Here is an 18,290-nt window from a genome sequence, read left to right as displayed (position 1 = left end):
ACATGTTTTTGATCATTATTTTGTATTACTACTGTTTAAATACAATGGGGTTTTTTTCTATTCTGTATTTGAAAAAGAAATGAATTCTCTGTGGTCCAACCAACTGCTGTGACAGTGTTGGATTGCAGGGTCTTTCTCAGAGGAGTGAGGGGTATAAAAATAGAAACTGTCATTGCTGGTTATGTGAATGTCCACTCTATAAAATAGACAGCCTAAAAGCTGCCAAGCTTCTTGCAAAGCCAACCCTCCTCTCCTCTTTTTATCAAGAGAGGGAGTGCATTTTGAATAAATATCATACCTGCCACCACTCACATTGATTTTCTATACCTCTGGAAAACCAAGAATCTTAACTGCACCGTGTAAGTGGCTGTCAAACTTGATGCCTTGTACAAAAGTCCATTACTCTGTTACACTCCTTTCGTGCAAGACAGGAAATCATGCTTGATGAGCTTGTCATATCTTCTTCTCTTTTTTTTTTTTTTAAATACTTCATTCTGAACTAGGGCCATCAAAACCACAGCTGACATGCCGTAGCTCTGTAAAAACAACCCACAGTAACTAAATCAGCGATACCACATCTACTTTATATATAGAGAGAAACCCGTGGCAGGACAGTTATGATTTCCTCTTGCATCCTTTAGTACTGTCTTGGGAACAGTAATATTTTATAAAACATGGCTGCCATATTTACCATAATACAATGAAAATGTGTTTTAATAGCCTCCATCTGTCATGCTGAAGACTAGAGCAGTAAAAGGTGCAGCACATCTCTCCCCCCAGGGAGAAAGTGATGCAGGACAGAGATGGAGAGGGAGATAATGAGGAAGCGTAAGAGTGAGAACAAGTCAGAAACATGTGAATGAGAGTCACAGAAAACTGAACAAAAACAAAACAAAAACACTTAGAAACTTGGATGGTTGGAAATATGGTTAATATTAAAAACAATGGATCAAAAATAAAAATTGCTTAGCTATCCTGTGAATCGTGTGATTCAGGTGATGCAAGCGTTGCCTCGGAGGTGTCAAACCGATCGACAGAGACAGTGAAGATGAGATGTTGCTGCTTTTGATACTGAAAGAAAAAAATTCAAGTCATAGTTTTGCCCCTCCGGTGAAATGCAGGCAGGTTAGAGCCACATTCAACACATTATTTACCTCTGAAATGCTCTCTGGCTGGCTTCCAGATTCAACAGGGATGCAAAAAGGAGAAAACCTGGACCCGAATGCTAACATTCTCATTTTGTTTGAATAGTCAGAGAAATGTTGGCATAAAAGTGACTAGATACACTGCGAGACATAAAAAGAAATTTTATCTTCTCTACAGAGGTCCCACTGAGGTAGTAGCAAAGAGTTATAGCAACAGATATATGAATTGAAGGTCGCCCTTCAAAGGCCTAAACAGACTTGGAAAATAAAACACTGCAGGACAGAAGGGTGTGCAGAAACATGTAAAACTGGCAAGTTTATGCGTAGCACCGTAAATAAATAGTGGGGATAGGAACGTTGGCCTGAGACATTATATAAATGCATTTGGAGAAAATTGGCTATAAAACTCTGCAAGTTGCACTTCACCTATTATGATTTTACAGACTGCCAAAAAAAAACCATAAATGCCATTGTCAAAGGGACATAAAGCAATCCAAAGCACACAGAGACGCTACTTTTACAAGCAGCAATCACATTTTTATTTTTCAGTACCTTTATACAAGTAGATGGACAAAGAGAGAGAAACTCTGGGAGATTATTACTATTCAATACAGGCCATGTATCATGCCATTAAACAGACCTCTCTCCTTTGGGACAAGTTAAATAATGTACAGTTATCAAAATTGTATTAGTCTTTTGCATGATTAAAACGTTGTAAATAAAACATAAGTATAAGCAGCCAGGAGAGGATTGTAAAAGACAGTCCTACTTTAAACGAGACATTGAGGGAATTTAGTTCAGCTCTAAGTTTCTGAACTCAAAAACAATATCCACTATTAAAATATTGATTTTTTTTCCTGTTTATTTGAAGCTGACATTGCCAGAGGAGACAGTTACATCTGACATCATGATGTGACCTAGCCTATCTCTTTGGGGCTGTGCATTAGATGTTGACAGGCATCAGCTCCGAGCGTTGATGGAGGGTGATAATAAGACCCGAGGCAGCCCTGTGCGGGCCTTATCCATGCATTCTTCGTATGCAAATCAGTAGCTACTGCCTCCTTTGTTAGGCAAGGTTTGTACAGTGTGCTCTTCTTCCTTTATCATTCGTACTGCCAAGCCTGCGGAAATGAAAAGCAATGCAAATATGCCAGGCTTTTAGGAGTCGGCAGATAAAGCAGGGAGACCTTCAAACTGCAAAGCTTCATCCGCTTCAGTTTAGCCTTGACCGAGGCATGCAAATTATACCTGAGACGTAGGGAGAGTGACGCCGCAAGCTGCACAGGCGCAAAGCTGGGGCTTGAGATAGGCAAATCTCTCCTGGAGCAGGGTTAATTGGCAGAAAATATAGAAAGGTTTAGAAAAGGGGGTTTGTGAAGTCCCACCAGAAAAAGCACACTTATTTATGCCTTATACTGTTTGGGGTTTGACAGTGGAATGCTGGCACAGCATTTTGGCCTCTCATTTCGCTTCTAGGCAAGCATGTGCTCCATTGTTGACCTTGGTACAGGAAGCAATTGAGCACTGCTTTATCAGATCAGTGTTACATTCTCAGTTCTTACTGGAGTTTTAAGGACTTTTTCAGGAGCTCCCTGTTGTGGTGTCATCCTTATTGTGCTGCCGGATGCATGTTTGCGTATTGGATGCTCCCACGATAACATCTATGAGCCAAAAAGTTTGGGTAAATGAGAGCTTGCGGCAAAACTGAAAGGAGTACAAGTAAACAAAACCTAGATTGTGCGCATACCCAAGAAATGAAGAGGCATATTAATGGCAGAGAATGCATTATTTTCTGATCTAGATCTGACTTTTATGTTTATCTAACTGAATCAGTGACTTTGGACGTTATTACTATTTTAAATAAAAAAAGAAAATTAGTCCATGTTCATTTGCATAGTGTATTTAAAAACAGGGTGGTAAGCCACAAAATAAATAGCAATGCAGAAAAACAGGTTAAAATAAAAACTGTAAACAAGAAGTTGATACAAACTGTAAAATCAATGGATACATAAAATAAACATGATACAACACAAAAGCAAGACACAACACTAAACCTGCACAATCAATATGGTCCAGCATAATGTTGCACCAGCTACAAATGTGAAAATGTGTGGATTGAGCAATAAGAGCAGTGTATTACAGCAATCAAATATTAAGAAGATTAGTGCAGTGGTAACAATCGTTTCGCTTCTCAGATTACTCATGTACTGCAAATCCCTACTCTCTTCTTCTTTTTTCTTTCAGGGTTGTGCCCTAAGATTTTGTTACAGTGTGCATTAATGCTTGCATGTATGCATGAGCGTGTGCTTGAATGTGCATATTTGGGATTATTTTTTGCACTTGTCTGTAATATGTGAATTTTATCCAGACTGTGCAACCTGTGTCAATTAAAAAGTAAAATAAAAATCAGCAAACAAAAAGAATAATTACGTCATTATTGGATAGATATTGGATGGATGTTTTCGTTATTTCCTCTTCAGCCTCAGCTGATGGGCACAAGGTTACAGTAGGTTTATACCTCAGCTGGTTGTGATCAGTTTAGACATGTAGTCTAAATCTGCTGCATACAGCTGAACCACAGTTTGACCTCTCTTTGTTTAGTCCATCATTTATGGTTTATTTAAGAGCTGACCTTTCGTGGTAATTTCCTGTAGGCTGCTGTGGAAGCTCAACTCATTGGCGCACAGCCCCATTACCCCCACCCTCTGAACCTTTATCTGACATTGTCAGCACTAAAGGGAGCCTTCATGTGGCCTGACTGCTCCATGTGAAAGTAGCAGGAAGAGGAGACTATTAATATAACTGTGGTCAAAGGACACCCGTGTACACTGACCTGAGAATTACTCATGAGGAAAAAGCATGGCTGGATTTCCTACTACAAAGTATTCTATATTTGTAAAGACTTCATTGGCACATTTTAAATGAGAATAAAAAAAAGACATTGAGGGAGAGAGAGGAAGACAGGCAGAGGCAATAGAGGGAGGAGGGGTGAAAGAGGATGGTTGAGGAATGGTAGGAGTTCCCCAGTGTGTTTTTGAGTGTGCCGGTAACAATCCTGCCCGTCTCCCTGAAGTGCAGTGTGCCATGCAACGACATAAGCCTCTGGCACTTTACCTACGATGAAGGTGAAGAGGCATAAAGGATGTGAAGTCTCAGTGGCGATAATTTAACTTCGAAGTTCTACTCAAAGACTGCACTTAGAGAAACTACATCTCTGTAAAGTGCCTATGATTGACAAAAGCTGTCAATCTAGGGAAATATAGGCTTGGAACATTTTGTCCCCTACTGACTGTTAATGACAATCAATATAGTAAACTTTTGACAGCATCCACTGCCCCGTTATTATTAATCAGTCATGTAAATAAATAAAAATCAAGCTTAAACTCTTCATCTTCAATGAAATGCTTTAATTTAGTATATGCACATTAGACAATATTTAGACATGTAACATCGAAGTACTGCAGCAAAAGGAAACAAGCATTTTTTCCTGTATGCTTGTGGCCATTCAAGTGCAATATTATTACTTGAAGTATAATTCTTCTTCATCGCTTTTCTAACCTTATTGACGTTACATTTCTATCAGCTATGATAATATTCTACTCGCCAAAGTAACGAGTCACTGAGATCTGGGAACTATGTGACAACGAAGCCTGTAAATAAGCCAACAAACCTAAGAGGAGGAACTTAGGGTGGATGCATCTTTTATGACGGTAATAATGCTTCACTGCACAGGAAAATTATGCGTACAACGACATCAAAGTAGGCGATGGGTGTTTACAACAGAGGCTTCTTACTTTCAGTACTGTCACAATGTTGTCAAATCTCAGCATCTTTACGTTGTGAGTAAATGTTATCATAGCTCAAAGAAATAATTGTCAAATCTACTTCTATAGATCACCACAGGAAGAAAACAATGTGTAAACTGCTTCTTATTTCAAAACGTCAGTAGAGTTGCAGTCCTTTATATAAAATGAAATAGGTTTAGTACAGTAGGACTTCTAATTAGTAATACATTATGTTCATTCTTGAGTATTAACATTCAGTGCATGGATAATACCTGCAGGCCAATACTGTAAGCAAATGAAATGCCAAGGTTGATATGTGATATGAAACTTTTATTGCAGAAATTACATTTATGCTCTGTTTAAATAAGTTAAGTGCCATAGTAGCCAAATGCAACACTCCTGGTTTGATTCCAGCCATGTTTGCTGTCTATTCCCTCTCCAGTCGAGGCAAAAAATAACCCTAAAAACGGCTGAATGAACAATCTCTACAGTTACTGTGAGTTTTGTGCCTTCAGCAGCGTTGAATTTCACATGAATTAAAATATACATTTCTGATGTGACATTTAGATTTACATTTAGATGACAGCATCCAAGGACAGTTTACATCATTTTATTTTATTTTATCTTTTTCCTGAATGATTCCGGCTGACAGCGGGATGTTTAAAACGTTTTTTGGAATCTCACTTGTGAGGAGCAGAAGAAAAGAGAGAATAAACCTCGGTGTGCCTCAGGGAAATACAAAACATGAACTTCATGCTTCTGCGATAAAGGGATAAGATGAGAATCCACGTGTGGTGGAAAAGCTAAGTAGAATAGAGGTGGAGAAAAATGATATACCATAACCTTAACCATCGCTAGGCTTATTGAAAATCAACAAAACTCAGGTCGTAGTTGGATACTTGTGTGGCCTCCACCTACTGTGCCTGCACACCGTGAAAGATGTGCATTGTAAAATACGTACCTCTTGATTTGGGTTCCTCTATGAAAGTCCGTGTTTACAAGTCTGCCAACACGTGTTCAACTTTAAGACGTCTTAAAGGAAAACCTTTCAAATACTTCACACAGTACCACTGAACACTTCTCATACTGTTGGGTGCTCACAAGTTTAAAAATATGTATGGACTCTAAGGACACTGCATTACATATACTTTGTTATCCCTTTGTATTTTTTTAATTATTTAAAAAAAAGAGTTTTATATATATTTTTTTTTGGTTAAACACAGATTCTGTAAATCAACTAATCTCGAGACATGATAACCACAGAAAAACTGTGAGGTTTCTATACATAAGGAATGACAGGTTGTTTAAGGACGTCTTCATATCCTGATTATAAAATATTATGGACAAAATGTTTGACTAAAATTCCAAATATTTACAAAACATTAGGAAAAAAAAAGGAAAACACGAAAAAGTCTCCATGACTTAAAGTCCTGGGTGATATCACTGGTAATATACATCATCACGACCATCTGTTAATTGTATTGTAACTGTATTAGAACATATTTAGTCAGAATCTTCCTCTGTTACTGAAATTAATGGTCCTGTAAACATGAGCATTTGTATTTGTACACAGCTGACAGCAGTTTAGATGGCTGCAGCGCTTTCATTTCATCATTCGTTTGAGTCTAACTTTGAATATTTGAATGTGGCTTCCCACTGATGTGAGCCGAGTATTCGCAAACCAGGGTGCACATTTGTTTAATTATGCTGATAGATGCCAGTGACTAATGAAACACATATCTGGCATTTATAATATTGCGGGAAGATAATATGCTGCTCTGGCACTGAAAAGTTTCATTTGATCAAATAAAACTGTAATAATTAGATCATTCTGCAGTGTGATTATAGATTCTGTAGTGTAGAGTATCACCATCTGTGACTCTCATCAGGTAGTTTTCCAAATCACGTATTTTCTTCTTCTTCTTTTTTTTTTTTAAAAACACTGTACTAGGATGACTCTTCTTAATATAGGCAAAGTACGCTTTAAGAACCAAGAGTAATTTTTGCAACACCTGCAAAAAAATAAGAAAAATGACATTCTTTTTTTTTTTTTTCCCTCAGAGTGCACCGATTCAGCTTTGAGACACAATGCAAGGTATCGTACATTCACATTGTATGGGATGAGAAAAAAGCTGGCAAAGCTTATAAAGTGATGCTAATGTGCTTTGTGATGCGATGGTAGTCCCCAGCTTTCAGCTCTAAACAGATGGGATCTCTCCCACAGGATCAGATAAAAGACGTCCATTTCCAACTCTGCAGAGCATGGCAGATTCCACAAAGGCTGCCTCTCAAACGCGTCGTGTCCATGGGCGCTCACACAGAAATCCTTTGCACCGAGTAGATGTGGCACGGCACACGTAGCAATGATGAGGTTAAATTGTGGCGCATCAATCTTAACTAAGGAGGGGAGCTGTTCAAAACAATCCCACAGCACACACCTAATCTGTAGTGGCCTGTGCCTCTGCTGCAAAGATCACGATGCGCCATCCTGAACATTCAAAGGATCCTATGGGCTGACTTATAAGCAGCATTAACTCATTAGCGTGCTTATTTCACAGGTTCGAACATAACATGCCATGCTCTGGGACAGAGGCACCGCCTTCTCATCATATACTCAAATGTACAGAATTTATGGAGTAGGTGATTCAAGCCTAAGCTATGGAGAATTCTATGAATACACATAAGTTTGCCACATCACACTGTCAGTGGGAGCTGCCATACCATAAGAATATTCTCTAAACCCTCCCCACTTGTCCTAGTACCTGCTGCTGCTCCCTCCTTCAGTCTGCGAAAACCTTTTCCTCCAGAGATAACTGCAGCAGAAATCACCCTGTCCCTGCGGCCCCCATCCCTTTCACAAGTGCGTCCCCGGACCCACATTTCTGGGTCATCGCTGAGCTCGTAGATAGATCCGTCTTCCACGCTGTGCTCTAAAGACTCCAGCGAGGAGTCCGACGCCTCGTCGCCCAGCGCCGTTAACGGCCGTCCGGGCAGTCCCGACGTGGAGCGCAGCTTATACTGCAGCAGAACGCCACGCCCTTTGCCTCTCCCCTCTCCCTGGTAGGAGCTGGAAGGTTGCAGGGATTCCTGAGAGGAGTTGTCACTGCGATCCTCGACTACACATGCAGAGTCTGGGCTCTCCCCAACAGAATCCCTCTTTAGAAGTTCAGGAGACAGAGAACTTGTGGTGGCCGCCAAAAAGTCCACAGGCCCACAGTGGGCATTTAGTGAGATCATTCCCTTTCCTGAAGAAGGCAGAAGACAAAAATATTCAAATGGCATTCTGCTGTAAACAGGGCCGGGGTCAAGGAGTCATGAGTTGCATCAATTAAATGTGAGAATAATGCAAGTTCCAATTTCAAATGTATGAACTTGAAATAATTTGAACCCAGCCTTGGATCATATGTCATCAGCTGTTAACTGTGTCAATTTATCATAATCCTACCAATATAGCAGCAATAACGGCAGCTATAGTTTGTGGCATATTTACATATTATTCAATAAACTAGCCTGGAATAAGATGGCCGTGAAGTAAGGGTACTGCAAGTGGGAAACTAATGACCTCATTTCCTTGGCATTATAAAGAAAACACAGCCAAGCAGTTTTTAAATTATCCTTCGAAAACATATATACACACAATGATTTGTGTCTTGTCAGCCTAGTTATATTTGCACTGATTCCCACGGTAACAAGAAGAATGTGAAGTGCGACCTCAATAATGGGCAGTGCAGAGTAATTTTCTTTCGAAAAAAAGCACAACTCCTCCATTTTCTTTTGACCTCTTAAGAGGCCGTTCAATCAGAGTCAGACACCCCCTTCTGATCCATACCTGTTATTTTGGGGATGCCCTCCAGTTTGGAAACTGGAAGAGTGATAATTAAGCCTTGAGCTGTGCCCACCCATAACAGCCCCTGGCAAATTAGAAGACTTGTGACTCGCATGCTCTTCTGACCTGCAATATAGAAAACATTGACAGAAAATTGAGTTTTCTTCACCACGTATTGTTACAGAATAACATAGTTCAAAACTCCAGCATGTTATTGGAGATTGTGGAATAAAAATAGACTCCCTGCTGATAAAAAGATACAACCAGACTGGATGGTCTATCTTTTAGAGAATGAATTATGGGCTTTCATTTATTTTAATAATACCAGAACAGTTCAGTCCTAGTATGTCCACATAAATAAGTAAATAAATAGAAATACTTTCATTGTTGATTCCCGGTGTTAGCTTTAGGTAAGGTTTAAGCTCTGTGATCAGTCTGTATTTGCCAAGCTTAACACATGCACAGCACAGCTACCTAGGGCTCTGGGTTACATAAGATTATGAAAAGTTGGATCCATGTTCTTGCTACTGACCCAGTTGAAAGAAAACTCATAGAAGCACAACAGAAGAAACGAGACTGTGAACTCAATATTAAACATTTTTGTCTGCGAACTGAGTGCTTCAGAAATGTGGAGCTACATCGTTTTCATAGTCGCTGCACCTTCTATACTAAAACAAACCCAACTTTAACACGAACATGGGTCTGATTTTTAAAAAGTCCTGATGGTGAAAATATGAGTGTGTATACTACATGCTGTAGGCCACAAGTTTGTGTATTATCTGCTGTGCAGGTATGTGTCAGGTGTGTCTCCCCAAAACAATGCTGCACAAAACTGATACTGTGATATGAAGGGGTTGGTGTTTTTTGCTCTGTGACAGTTTTGTTGAGACACAGCCACCTCCTGCTTTATTTTATTTTGGGAAGAGCAATATCTTGTCTTATTCGTAGCTTGAACCTCTGCTGTTTTTTACTGGCCGTTCTTATTAAAAAATATCATTTTCAGCTGCTTCGTAATTATACTAGCTGATTTATTTTTAAAATTGCGGGCTGTAATTTTCATATTATTATTCAAAATATATTTATTTTGCAATTTCTGGGAAGATTTAGAGTGCAAGCGAAGCAGAAGGCATGGGAGAAATGTTTTGCTGACTGTAGTGGAGGGAGTTCCAACTCTCCTGATAACACACACGCACACACGCATCTACAAAAGTTTTGATTTTTGTGTCTTGTTATTTATCTTAACCAGGGCCATCACTGTGCACGTGGACAAGCAGAATTAGCTTTAACTCTTTACCTACTTATTTATTCTCGTCTGTAGTTGATAACACCAGATGTGATGCACTGCAGCAAGTTGTTATTCATTCTGCTACAATTCAGGCATATTTTCTTTTCCTTTAGAGTGTGTTAATAATCCTTTGGATAAAGTTAACTTTGAAATTCTGTTATAGAGCATGATGCAATATTCAACATATATTTTGTACTGTTAGGTTTCCCACTGCAGAGCTGTTTGTAGCACTGCATTAGTGCCTTGGAAAGGATAATTGCACCCTCTTATTGTACATGCACATTCTTTGTTTCCAGTTAACAAAGGACTAAAAAAACATTGTTGCTGTGGATTTATTTTTGCATTCCTTATGTGGTCCCTCAGCTTTTGGCTCCCACTGTGGCCTAGTTATCTATAGAACCATTTACCATAATATCCATGGCAATGATAATTGAATTACACCAACAGTCATTTGAATACAACCAAGAGAATGCTCATTTACATGTGTAGCTGTATTTACACGCGGTTATGTGTCATGCTCAGATTATGACGATTTGCATGAGTGGCTCAACACTGTTATTAATTAATTAATTTCACTGTGCAGAGATGAATCCTGCCAAGTAAGAAGTTCATGCAGTGTGTACAAGAGGAAGCGCAGTGAGCAAACAGAGCGCAGAGGCCTTTGGATGGAGACGTTAGAGGGTCACAGCAGTTAGTTAGACGTCGGGGGAAATGGCTTTTATCTCAAAACTGTTTATTTGAGCTGTTTGTCTGTTTGTGCTTTGGTTAGAGGGCTTAAGTGAGAGAATGATGCTCATGAACACCCACTCACAGGCTACCATGAAATCTCAAGTTAAGTCGGAAGATGTGGGCACCAGGCATTGTCTTTAGAACAGTGTTACAGAGGGATAATGGCAAAGATTAAGGAGGTATAGCTTAACCTCGAGCAATATTGCACCTCCAATTTTTACAGCAATGTACACACTCCGAAATGTAGTGGGTTTATCGTGGGAGCTTAAAAAGAAGATGTCTCCAAAAGATAAATGTTTCCCTATGATATGTCACTGAGGAGTTTATTTTGGGATATTTTTTTCACCCTAAGGATAGAACTATTAAAGGCATTAGTAGAGAAGAGATCAGCAGTTTTCTCTGCCTCAGAAACTTCTCTGTTGTTTACTGCAACTGGAATTCCCTGTTGAGTATAAATCACATTATGGGGAGAGGATTAGGGGGTATATCATTACTGCATGTCCTAGCATAAGTCAAGGAGAAACCTAAGGGAGCAGAGACCGAGTGATGGAAAGCAACTATCAGTAATTCATGTGCAGTATCTTTGGTTGTAGAGTGTCGAGGGATCCGCTTTTCTCTTGTGAGCTCAACAAATCACAACTTAAGTCAAAGATCCTCTTCCTTTTGTGGACCCAGAAGACATGAGCCGCGCAACTCTTTTTCTTTTCACCCTGTAACTTCCCCCAGGGCCAAGTCTTGAGGCTGTGACCCTCCCACAGATCTACTGCATATTTCAAGGGGGAGCACCAGCGCTGGGTGAAGATGACCTCTGGGTCACAGTTTTCTCCAGATACTATGGCCATAGGAGCCTGTTCTCCTTAAAGTCTCCTTGTGAGCGGGGGGGGGAAAGGAACTTTGATCTAAAAGAGAAAGGTTCTGTGCTTGAAACATATGCCTGTTGGTATTCTTTCTTTACACAACTCACAAGAGAAAAGCTTTTTATTCCTGATATGATGGAGTAATGCTCTAAATACATCAATCACACTCTGGTGTGACTCAATAAAAGGACCAAATTTTCTGAATCCAGATGTATTTATACCTCTCCCTTAAGCTTAAAGCGATCTTCAATATTCTGAATTCATGTTACAAATAGGCTAATAGGTGCACAAGCCACCGCCTGAAAATGTTTGAGCGAAGTTGACACTGAGTCAAACTATCATTATCACATTAGACACTTTTAGGTATGCTCTAATTTGTTTACCATAGTTCTTGCTTAAAAAAGGGAAAAACACCCACAGTTGCAGATAAATATTTCATCCATCATGAAGGAAGGTGCACAGAAAGTAATGGGTTCTCTGTGGCATCCTAAACACACTGCAGTGAGAAGTAAAACAGGGGTGAGAGGATTTTAAAGCAGAGTGGAAAAGATGAAAAAGGGAGCGTAAGGGAAAAAGTGGGACAAAAAGAAAGTAAAATATTAACTCAAAAAGAGGATAGAGGGGAGGTGCATGTAGAGAAGAAGAGGTAAAATGGCACGATATTAAACAAGCATGGATTTGAAGAAAGGCAAGAATATTTTCAAAGTAATCCTATGTATAAAATCTTTAAGGCTGCCATTTTACTACTGCTTAATGACATTAATCTTTTTTTTATTAATCCCTGTCATTCACCGAGAGACTCTATTATGGCTTTCCAGAGGCCCGAGATGGATACTTATCAGGTCAATCTTGTGAGTGCAAGAAACCAAAGGAGAAGAATATTTCTCTGCATTCTGGAGGAAAGCATCATGTCGTGCAATAAAGACAAACCCCAAAAAATTAAACAGGCATGTACCAGTGTTCTGGAGCGTTGAGCGTGTTGAGATGTTGATTTCCTGCAGAAGTTCCAACGTTTCAGTATGAAAGAGACGAATGGAGGAACCTTCTGAGAATGCCATCCACACCCCTCCACCAGCACACGCCATGTGTGCAACACTGACCAGCGGGTCTGGATGAACTTCAAACTTCTGTCAAACAAACAGTTTATTTCTGTTACAACAACATGTGAAGAAAATGCAATCATCCATTTCATCAATAAATAATATAGAAAACATTTAGAAAACTGAAAGGTTAGCTCTCTCTGGATTCTCGTTCTGGTCTTTCAAACAACAGACATGACTTTTTCTCCACATAATGAGTGGACATCCAATATTGAGGCCTCGGTACAATATTTGCAAGATTTTCAGCATCAACTATAAAAATACAGCTAAAATACAAAGTGAACCAGAGAAAAAATGACAATGATTTTCAGTTAGCGTTCAAATTATTGTGGCATTCAATTCAAATTTCAAGAGTGTAGTGTTCATTTTTTTTGTTAAATATCTAAGATAACTGCCGTGGTTATATTACAACTCGATGAGGTCGAAGTAGAAGTCCCCTGAATAATACATTTAGTGTTGCTCTACAAATAAAGTCTAGCTGTCCCTCCTAATTTAGTCATTTAAAGAGTCACTGACACACGGGGCATGTTTTTGCATCATTGCCTTGGCTTCTATCATTTTAAGAGCACAATGGAAAAATAGTTTTGGGCACAGTCTTAATGAGTAGCTTGAAATAAATGCAATGAGCCTTATCATGGCAACACATACAGCCCCTGCGGTCTAAGGCGTGACAAGGGCTGCTTTGGGCATCATCTTGAAACTCATATCACTGTCAATGCACAAGTTGCATGAAGCTGGGCAATTAGTCAGTGAGAGTGACTCAGTATGGATGAGAATGCACCACCCACCCCAACCCAAGTGCACCAGCAGACAGGGATTACCACCTGTTTGTGTGCCCTTGCCAGTGGGTCCTCCTTTGTTTGAAATTAGGGAAAAGGAGAGAAGACTTTGATGTGTTTTCCCTTTTAATTGACTCCTCAGCAGTGGGTGCCTGTTCCACTAGGGAAACAATATGCAGTGCATCTCTACGTTTTTCAAGTGCAGCCATCGAAAAATTAGATATCCATAATAACAAGGAAAATTTCACCTTCAATAAGCCATTGCAATTCAAATATATTGACACGTTTGGAGAGAAAAATTCTGTTGCACTGCATGCGATGTATAAGTAATGCATTCCTCAATATCGAGCAAGGTGGCTCTAAAACGGACTTCCAGCTCATCAATGGGTAACATACTGCGGCGGTTAGACGCCATCTTTCCTGCCATGTGTGTGAAACCACCTGGATGGGATCCTGGAAAAACGAAACCAACACATCAGGCCCATCTGACGGGGCTACAAGGATTCTCAAAAAGTGCCCAAGAATATTTAAAATATTGATTTAATGGGTGTAATAAAATTTACAAAAGCATCGATTCACATTTCAGCCCGCACGGCAAAATCCATTCCATATTTCATCACACGTATACTGTAGATAAAACACAGTGAATGCCCATTGTGTTGTGTCAAATACGAGGTAAGTAAAAGCCACAACTGTTGCCCCCAACCAACAACGTGGTATTAGTCTCCTGAATCCAACGCTGCTTACAGAGATGAGTTAGTCAGTGAAGCTTGACAGTAGTAATGTGCCCTTTCCACTCAGCTCGGCAGTGCCACACTAACAGCAACATCTCCCCTATATTCCTCCCACCAGCAGTGGGAAATAACAGCAGAGCTAAAGCCACAAACACTACAGCTGGTCTGAACAGCTCATTAGTCCTTCATTACACAGGGTGACAAGGTGTCTTTGTCCTTTTCTGAGTGCAAAGTCCACATCTTCACTCTAAGGGCGAAGGAGCTGAGTGGACGTGTGAGTGATAGGCGAAAGCAGGAAGAGTAAGAAATAGTAATGGGAAGAGGAAAGAACAAGGCCTGCCAGTCAGTATTGATCAAAGCCTGTATGCCCACGTATGTCCTACTTTGTTAAGGTCTGGTTATATGGGAGTGACTCAAACCTCCACAGAGTTTGTGGAGCACTGTAATGATACTGAGACTGGATGTTGAGTGCCTGAAATAACGAAGCCAAGCTTGGCAGTTTTCGAGCAAAATGAAATTTGTGTATGAATCAAAACAAACAAACCGAGCTCTGTTTTACTCTCATAGTCAGATCCCCTACTGCGTGACAATCTACTAAATAAAAAATCCCTTGATTGGTTGAAATTTTCTTCATTTTCTAATCAATGAAGGTGTTTCAGAGTCCCGTCGTATTCAGCGTTCCTGCTGCTACCAAACCCTTTCCTCTGGCGTGATGTGAATGTAAACAGGGTTATAATTTTAGTAATTTCGTTGTTTTTGTTTGAGTGAAACAGTTTAATAACAAATAAAAACACTGTTCCCTCCACCCCGACACACACCTTCTGTGTGTGTTTGGTGTAAATAGGGTTGGTCGGTGTGAACATGCCTCACAGCGTGACTGTAGCAATTGTATGTGAAGAGACACAGTGGGTGTGGCGGTGGGGGAAAGAGTTGGTGGCAATCCTTTTTAGGTCAAGAGGGGGGTATTTTTTTGTTGCAGTGCCAACTGAACGACATCTAGGTTGAGCTCTGTTAGTCTGAATACAAGAAAACAAACAGCTGAGAATAACACAAAAGCACACTTCTTAAAGCTATATTTATTTTCATGGCCAGCAGGAGCCACTGCAAGGTCGACTGCATTAGAAAACGCTCCAACTTCTGACTTAAAATAATACATCAATAATTTTTTTCCTGATGAGCATGTGGTCTCAATCCTTACTTTTACATCTTGATTGACAAGTCACTTCCTAACCACGTAGCCTTTGCTGTCACGACCATTTCCAAAAAGTTGTAAAGTGAGGGCTTGCTGTGAGGTAGTTGATCACTCTTACTGAAAAGAAACAGCCTGATAGAGATAGATAACTCTCTAAAGCAGCACCTTTAGTCTTGCCACACTTTATCAACTCCACCAGTCTGAAGCTAGAAAATCTTAAACTGCATAGGAAAACCACAGAAACGGTCAGCACATTATTAGAACCCTTTGAAAGCTGCATATGTAAACATTTAAGCATGTAAATGTTAGATCTGCAACCTCTGAACATATTTTTGTAAATGAACACAAATATGGATTCACTTCTAAAACCTTACAGAACTTCACAACCAACAAGTGAAGTCACGAGGGGTCTACACATTTCAAATTCAGTCTATGCATAAAACAGATGTGTGCCAAATTAGAGGTGTGATTAGTGGGAACTAATGCTGATCTTGGCAAGGATTGGATCTCTGCTTCTGTCTGAAAAAACATTTTAGCACCACTAACAACTCAGACGGCAACGGGCGTTTTGATTAATATAGGCTAGATTAGCATGAAATTTTGCACCGACCTAGATGGATCCAAGAGGTTGAATCACAAATAACGATTAAATGATGATCCATTTTCATAAACAGGGAAAATCTGTTGAGGTTGGGTCATAAACTGTACTTTGTTTTTAGAGCTGAACAAGATAAACGGCGTGCTATCTGAGCATTGAGAAAGTTGTCATTGTCATGCTAGTATTTGCATTTTGGTTAAAATAACACTCATCTTGTTTTCAGCTACAGATACAGCAGTGAAAAGTGCCATTTGGAGTTTCTTTGAACTACATAAAATATCCTTGTGTGATAAAACTGATAGCTGCTTCTGAATTTCTAAATGTGTTCTTTCTTCTATTATTGCTTTCTCCTTTCCTTACAAACATGGTATTTTTAAGCATTTGTCAGCACTATAATTTTCACGTACTCCACTGGGCTAGAGTGAATATAATTAAATAATACAAAGCTGAGAGTCCATACAATTTTGCAAGTGTTATGACAATCCTTTGGGGATCTGCTGAAGGCAATTTCAACACCATAGGAAGTATTTTCTTGTTTACCCAAACAGACTAAAAATGATATATTTAAATAACACTGTGCAGCCAAGGCCAGATTGTGAACATTTAAAAAGACTCTCACGATGAGCAGCAGGGTGCATCAAATGAAACGGGGCACGTGTCCAGCAGAGTCACAGATAAATGATTCAGAAGTACAAATCTCACAAAGTGGTGAACATCCATGTGGGGAAACAATGAAGTGAAGTAGAATTGAGTCCATGACCCTTGAGCCTTGAACCAAGTCACATCTCTTCCTGTAGGTGCCAAATACTTCTTGTCTAGATCCTGGATATGCACCACAGCCCCTGTGAAGTCAGCCCTCTTGAGTCCATATTAGTGAGGAAGACAAGGTTAGCAAAGTAGTAACCAGAGCTGACCTGCTAAGCTCTGTGGGAGATACTGTGAACCAGAACTGCGTGGTCATTCAGCTGATTAAGCTTGTGTCTCTGGAGAAGTAGACTACGGGAAAAAAGGTGAAGGAATAAAAGGAGACACTAGCTCGACTCGATTTTGAAGCATGCTGAAAAAGCAGCTATTTTTGATTTGAATATCCAGATCTGTCACGTGATGTTTCTGAAAAAACCAAAAACAACACCTATAAAATGTATCTTATATAATTCTGATTTTTGAGGAAGATGTTTTTTTTTCCTCTACCTTTTGGGCAAGTACATCAGCAGTTTTATGATAGGCATAGGGGGAACAAAAACATCAGTAATTGCAATTGAAATGAAGGTGGTACATTTTCTACCGCTTTCTCCCCCCCGAAAATGTAACTCATTTACAATGAAAATGAAAAACACTTTTATATGAAATGAAATGAAGTGAATTCTCTTAATTGGTATTGTTTCTGTTTGTTAGTTGTTGTTTTTTTAATTAAATTCAGCAATTAATTTTATATGTCATAAACTTTTATTTACCCAGGAAAGGTTGACTTGGTACACATGCTCATTTAAGCTAACACCCTGTCCATTTATACAGCCATGTAGACTTACATCTGGGAGCTATAATTAAGCAGTAATGGTTTGCAGTTTTGCATCAGAATACCATATTAACATTACCCAGAAGAGTTTGTTTTATGTCATTCATTATTGTGTACCTCAGCTGGAGAAGTCACCCTGCTCTAAACCGCTAATGACGCGCTGTACAGAAGAACACCTTGGAGAATGACTACACGAAAAATGGAAACAATGACAAAGGCAACTAATTTTCTGGAGAGAATGGTACACATTCTGTGCCGCAACTTTGAGTGGCACAGAAAAATAAAACCATTTTCTGAGCAAGAACTCCAACAAACACTGTATGACTCTACAAGGGGTCTGTGTCTCTGTCTATGCAGCAGCTCCAGGCAGTAAATCTTGATTACATCACAGATTAGAATGCTGGCTCTCTAGGATGGCTGCATAAATCTTCCCAGAAAATGAAAGGAGTGTAAGTTTGCATTTCTTCAAATGTTGCAGAAAACAAAAATAGAACAAAACCACTGTAATGTGGATTTTCACTGAACTCATTTATTTGCTCGCGTAACCTTTTGGAAAAAGTCAAAGATAATCTCTTTGAAGTTTATTTCTTAACCTGTTTTTAAACAGCGTCCACATTTCTTAATATGATGGGTAACCGTGATGAGATGCTAAATCTAGATGCAGTTGAAAATATAACATTAACTAATATTTCTTAGAACAAAATATTAGCAGGGAACATAAACGGATGTTCTAACAACTGAATT

At 39.5% G+C, this 18,290-nt stretch overlaps 1 protein-coding gene across 3 annotated transcripts in view; it reads right to left on the bottom strand.

The window, feature by feature from the left end:
* Positions 1-4,537: 4,537 nt before the first annotated feature.
* arhgef10la (Rho guanine nucleotide exchange factor (GEF) 10-like a) overlaps positions 4,538-18,290 on the bottom strand; it is a 117,512-nt gene continuing 103,759 nt past the window's right edge. For all 3 annotated transcript variants that reach the window (XM_085457373.1, XM_085457375.1, XM_085457374.1), the window contains 3 exons: positions 12,583-12,754; positions 8,760-8,882; positions 4,538-8,175 (listed from right to left, as the gene is read on the bottom strand). In XM_085457373.1, coding sequence (XP_085313499.1) covers positions 7,625-8,175; positions 8,760-8,882; positions 12,583-12,754 — 846 coding nt within the window. In that variant the 3' untranslated portion in view covers positions 4,538-7,624. The remainder of the gene's footprint in view (positions 8,176-8,759; positions 8,883-12,582; positions 12,755-18,290) is intronic.

The sequence above is a fragment of the Copadichromis virginalis genome, linkage group LG5 (genome assembly GCF_057382275.1).
Source record: "Copadichromis virginalis isolate Kocher_CV1m ecotype Utaka linkage group LG5, C_Virginalis_male_GT1.1, whole genome shotgun sequence".
Classification (NCBI taxonomy): domain Eukaryota; kingdom Metazoa; phylum Chordata; class Actinopteri; order Cichliformes; family Cichlidae; genus Copadichromis; species Copadichromis virginalis.
This window is presented reverse-complemented; position numbering and strand designations above follow the sequence as displayed.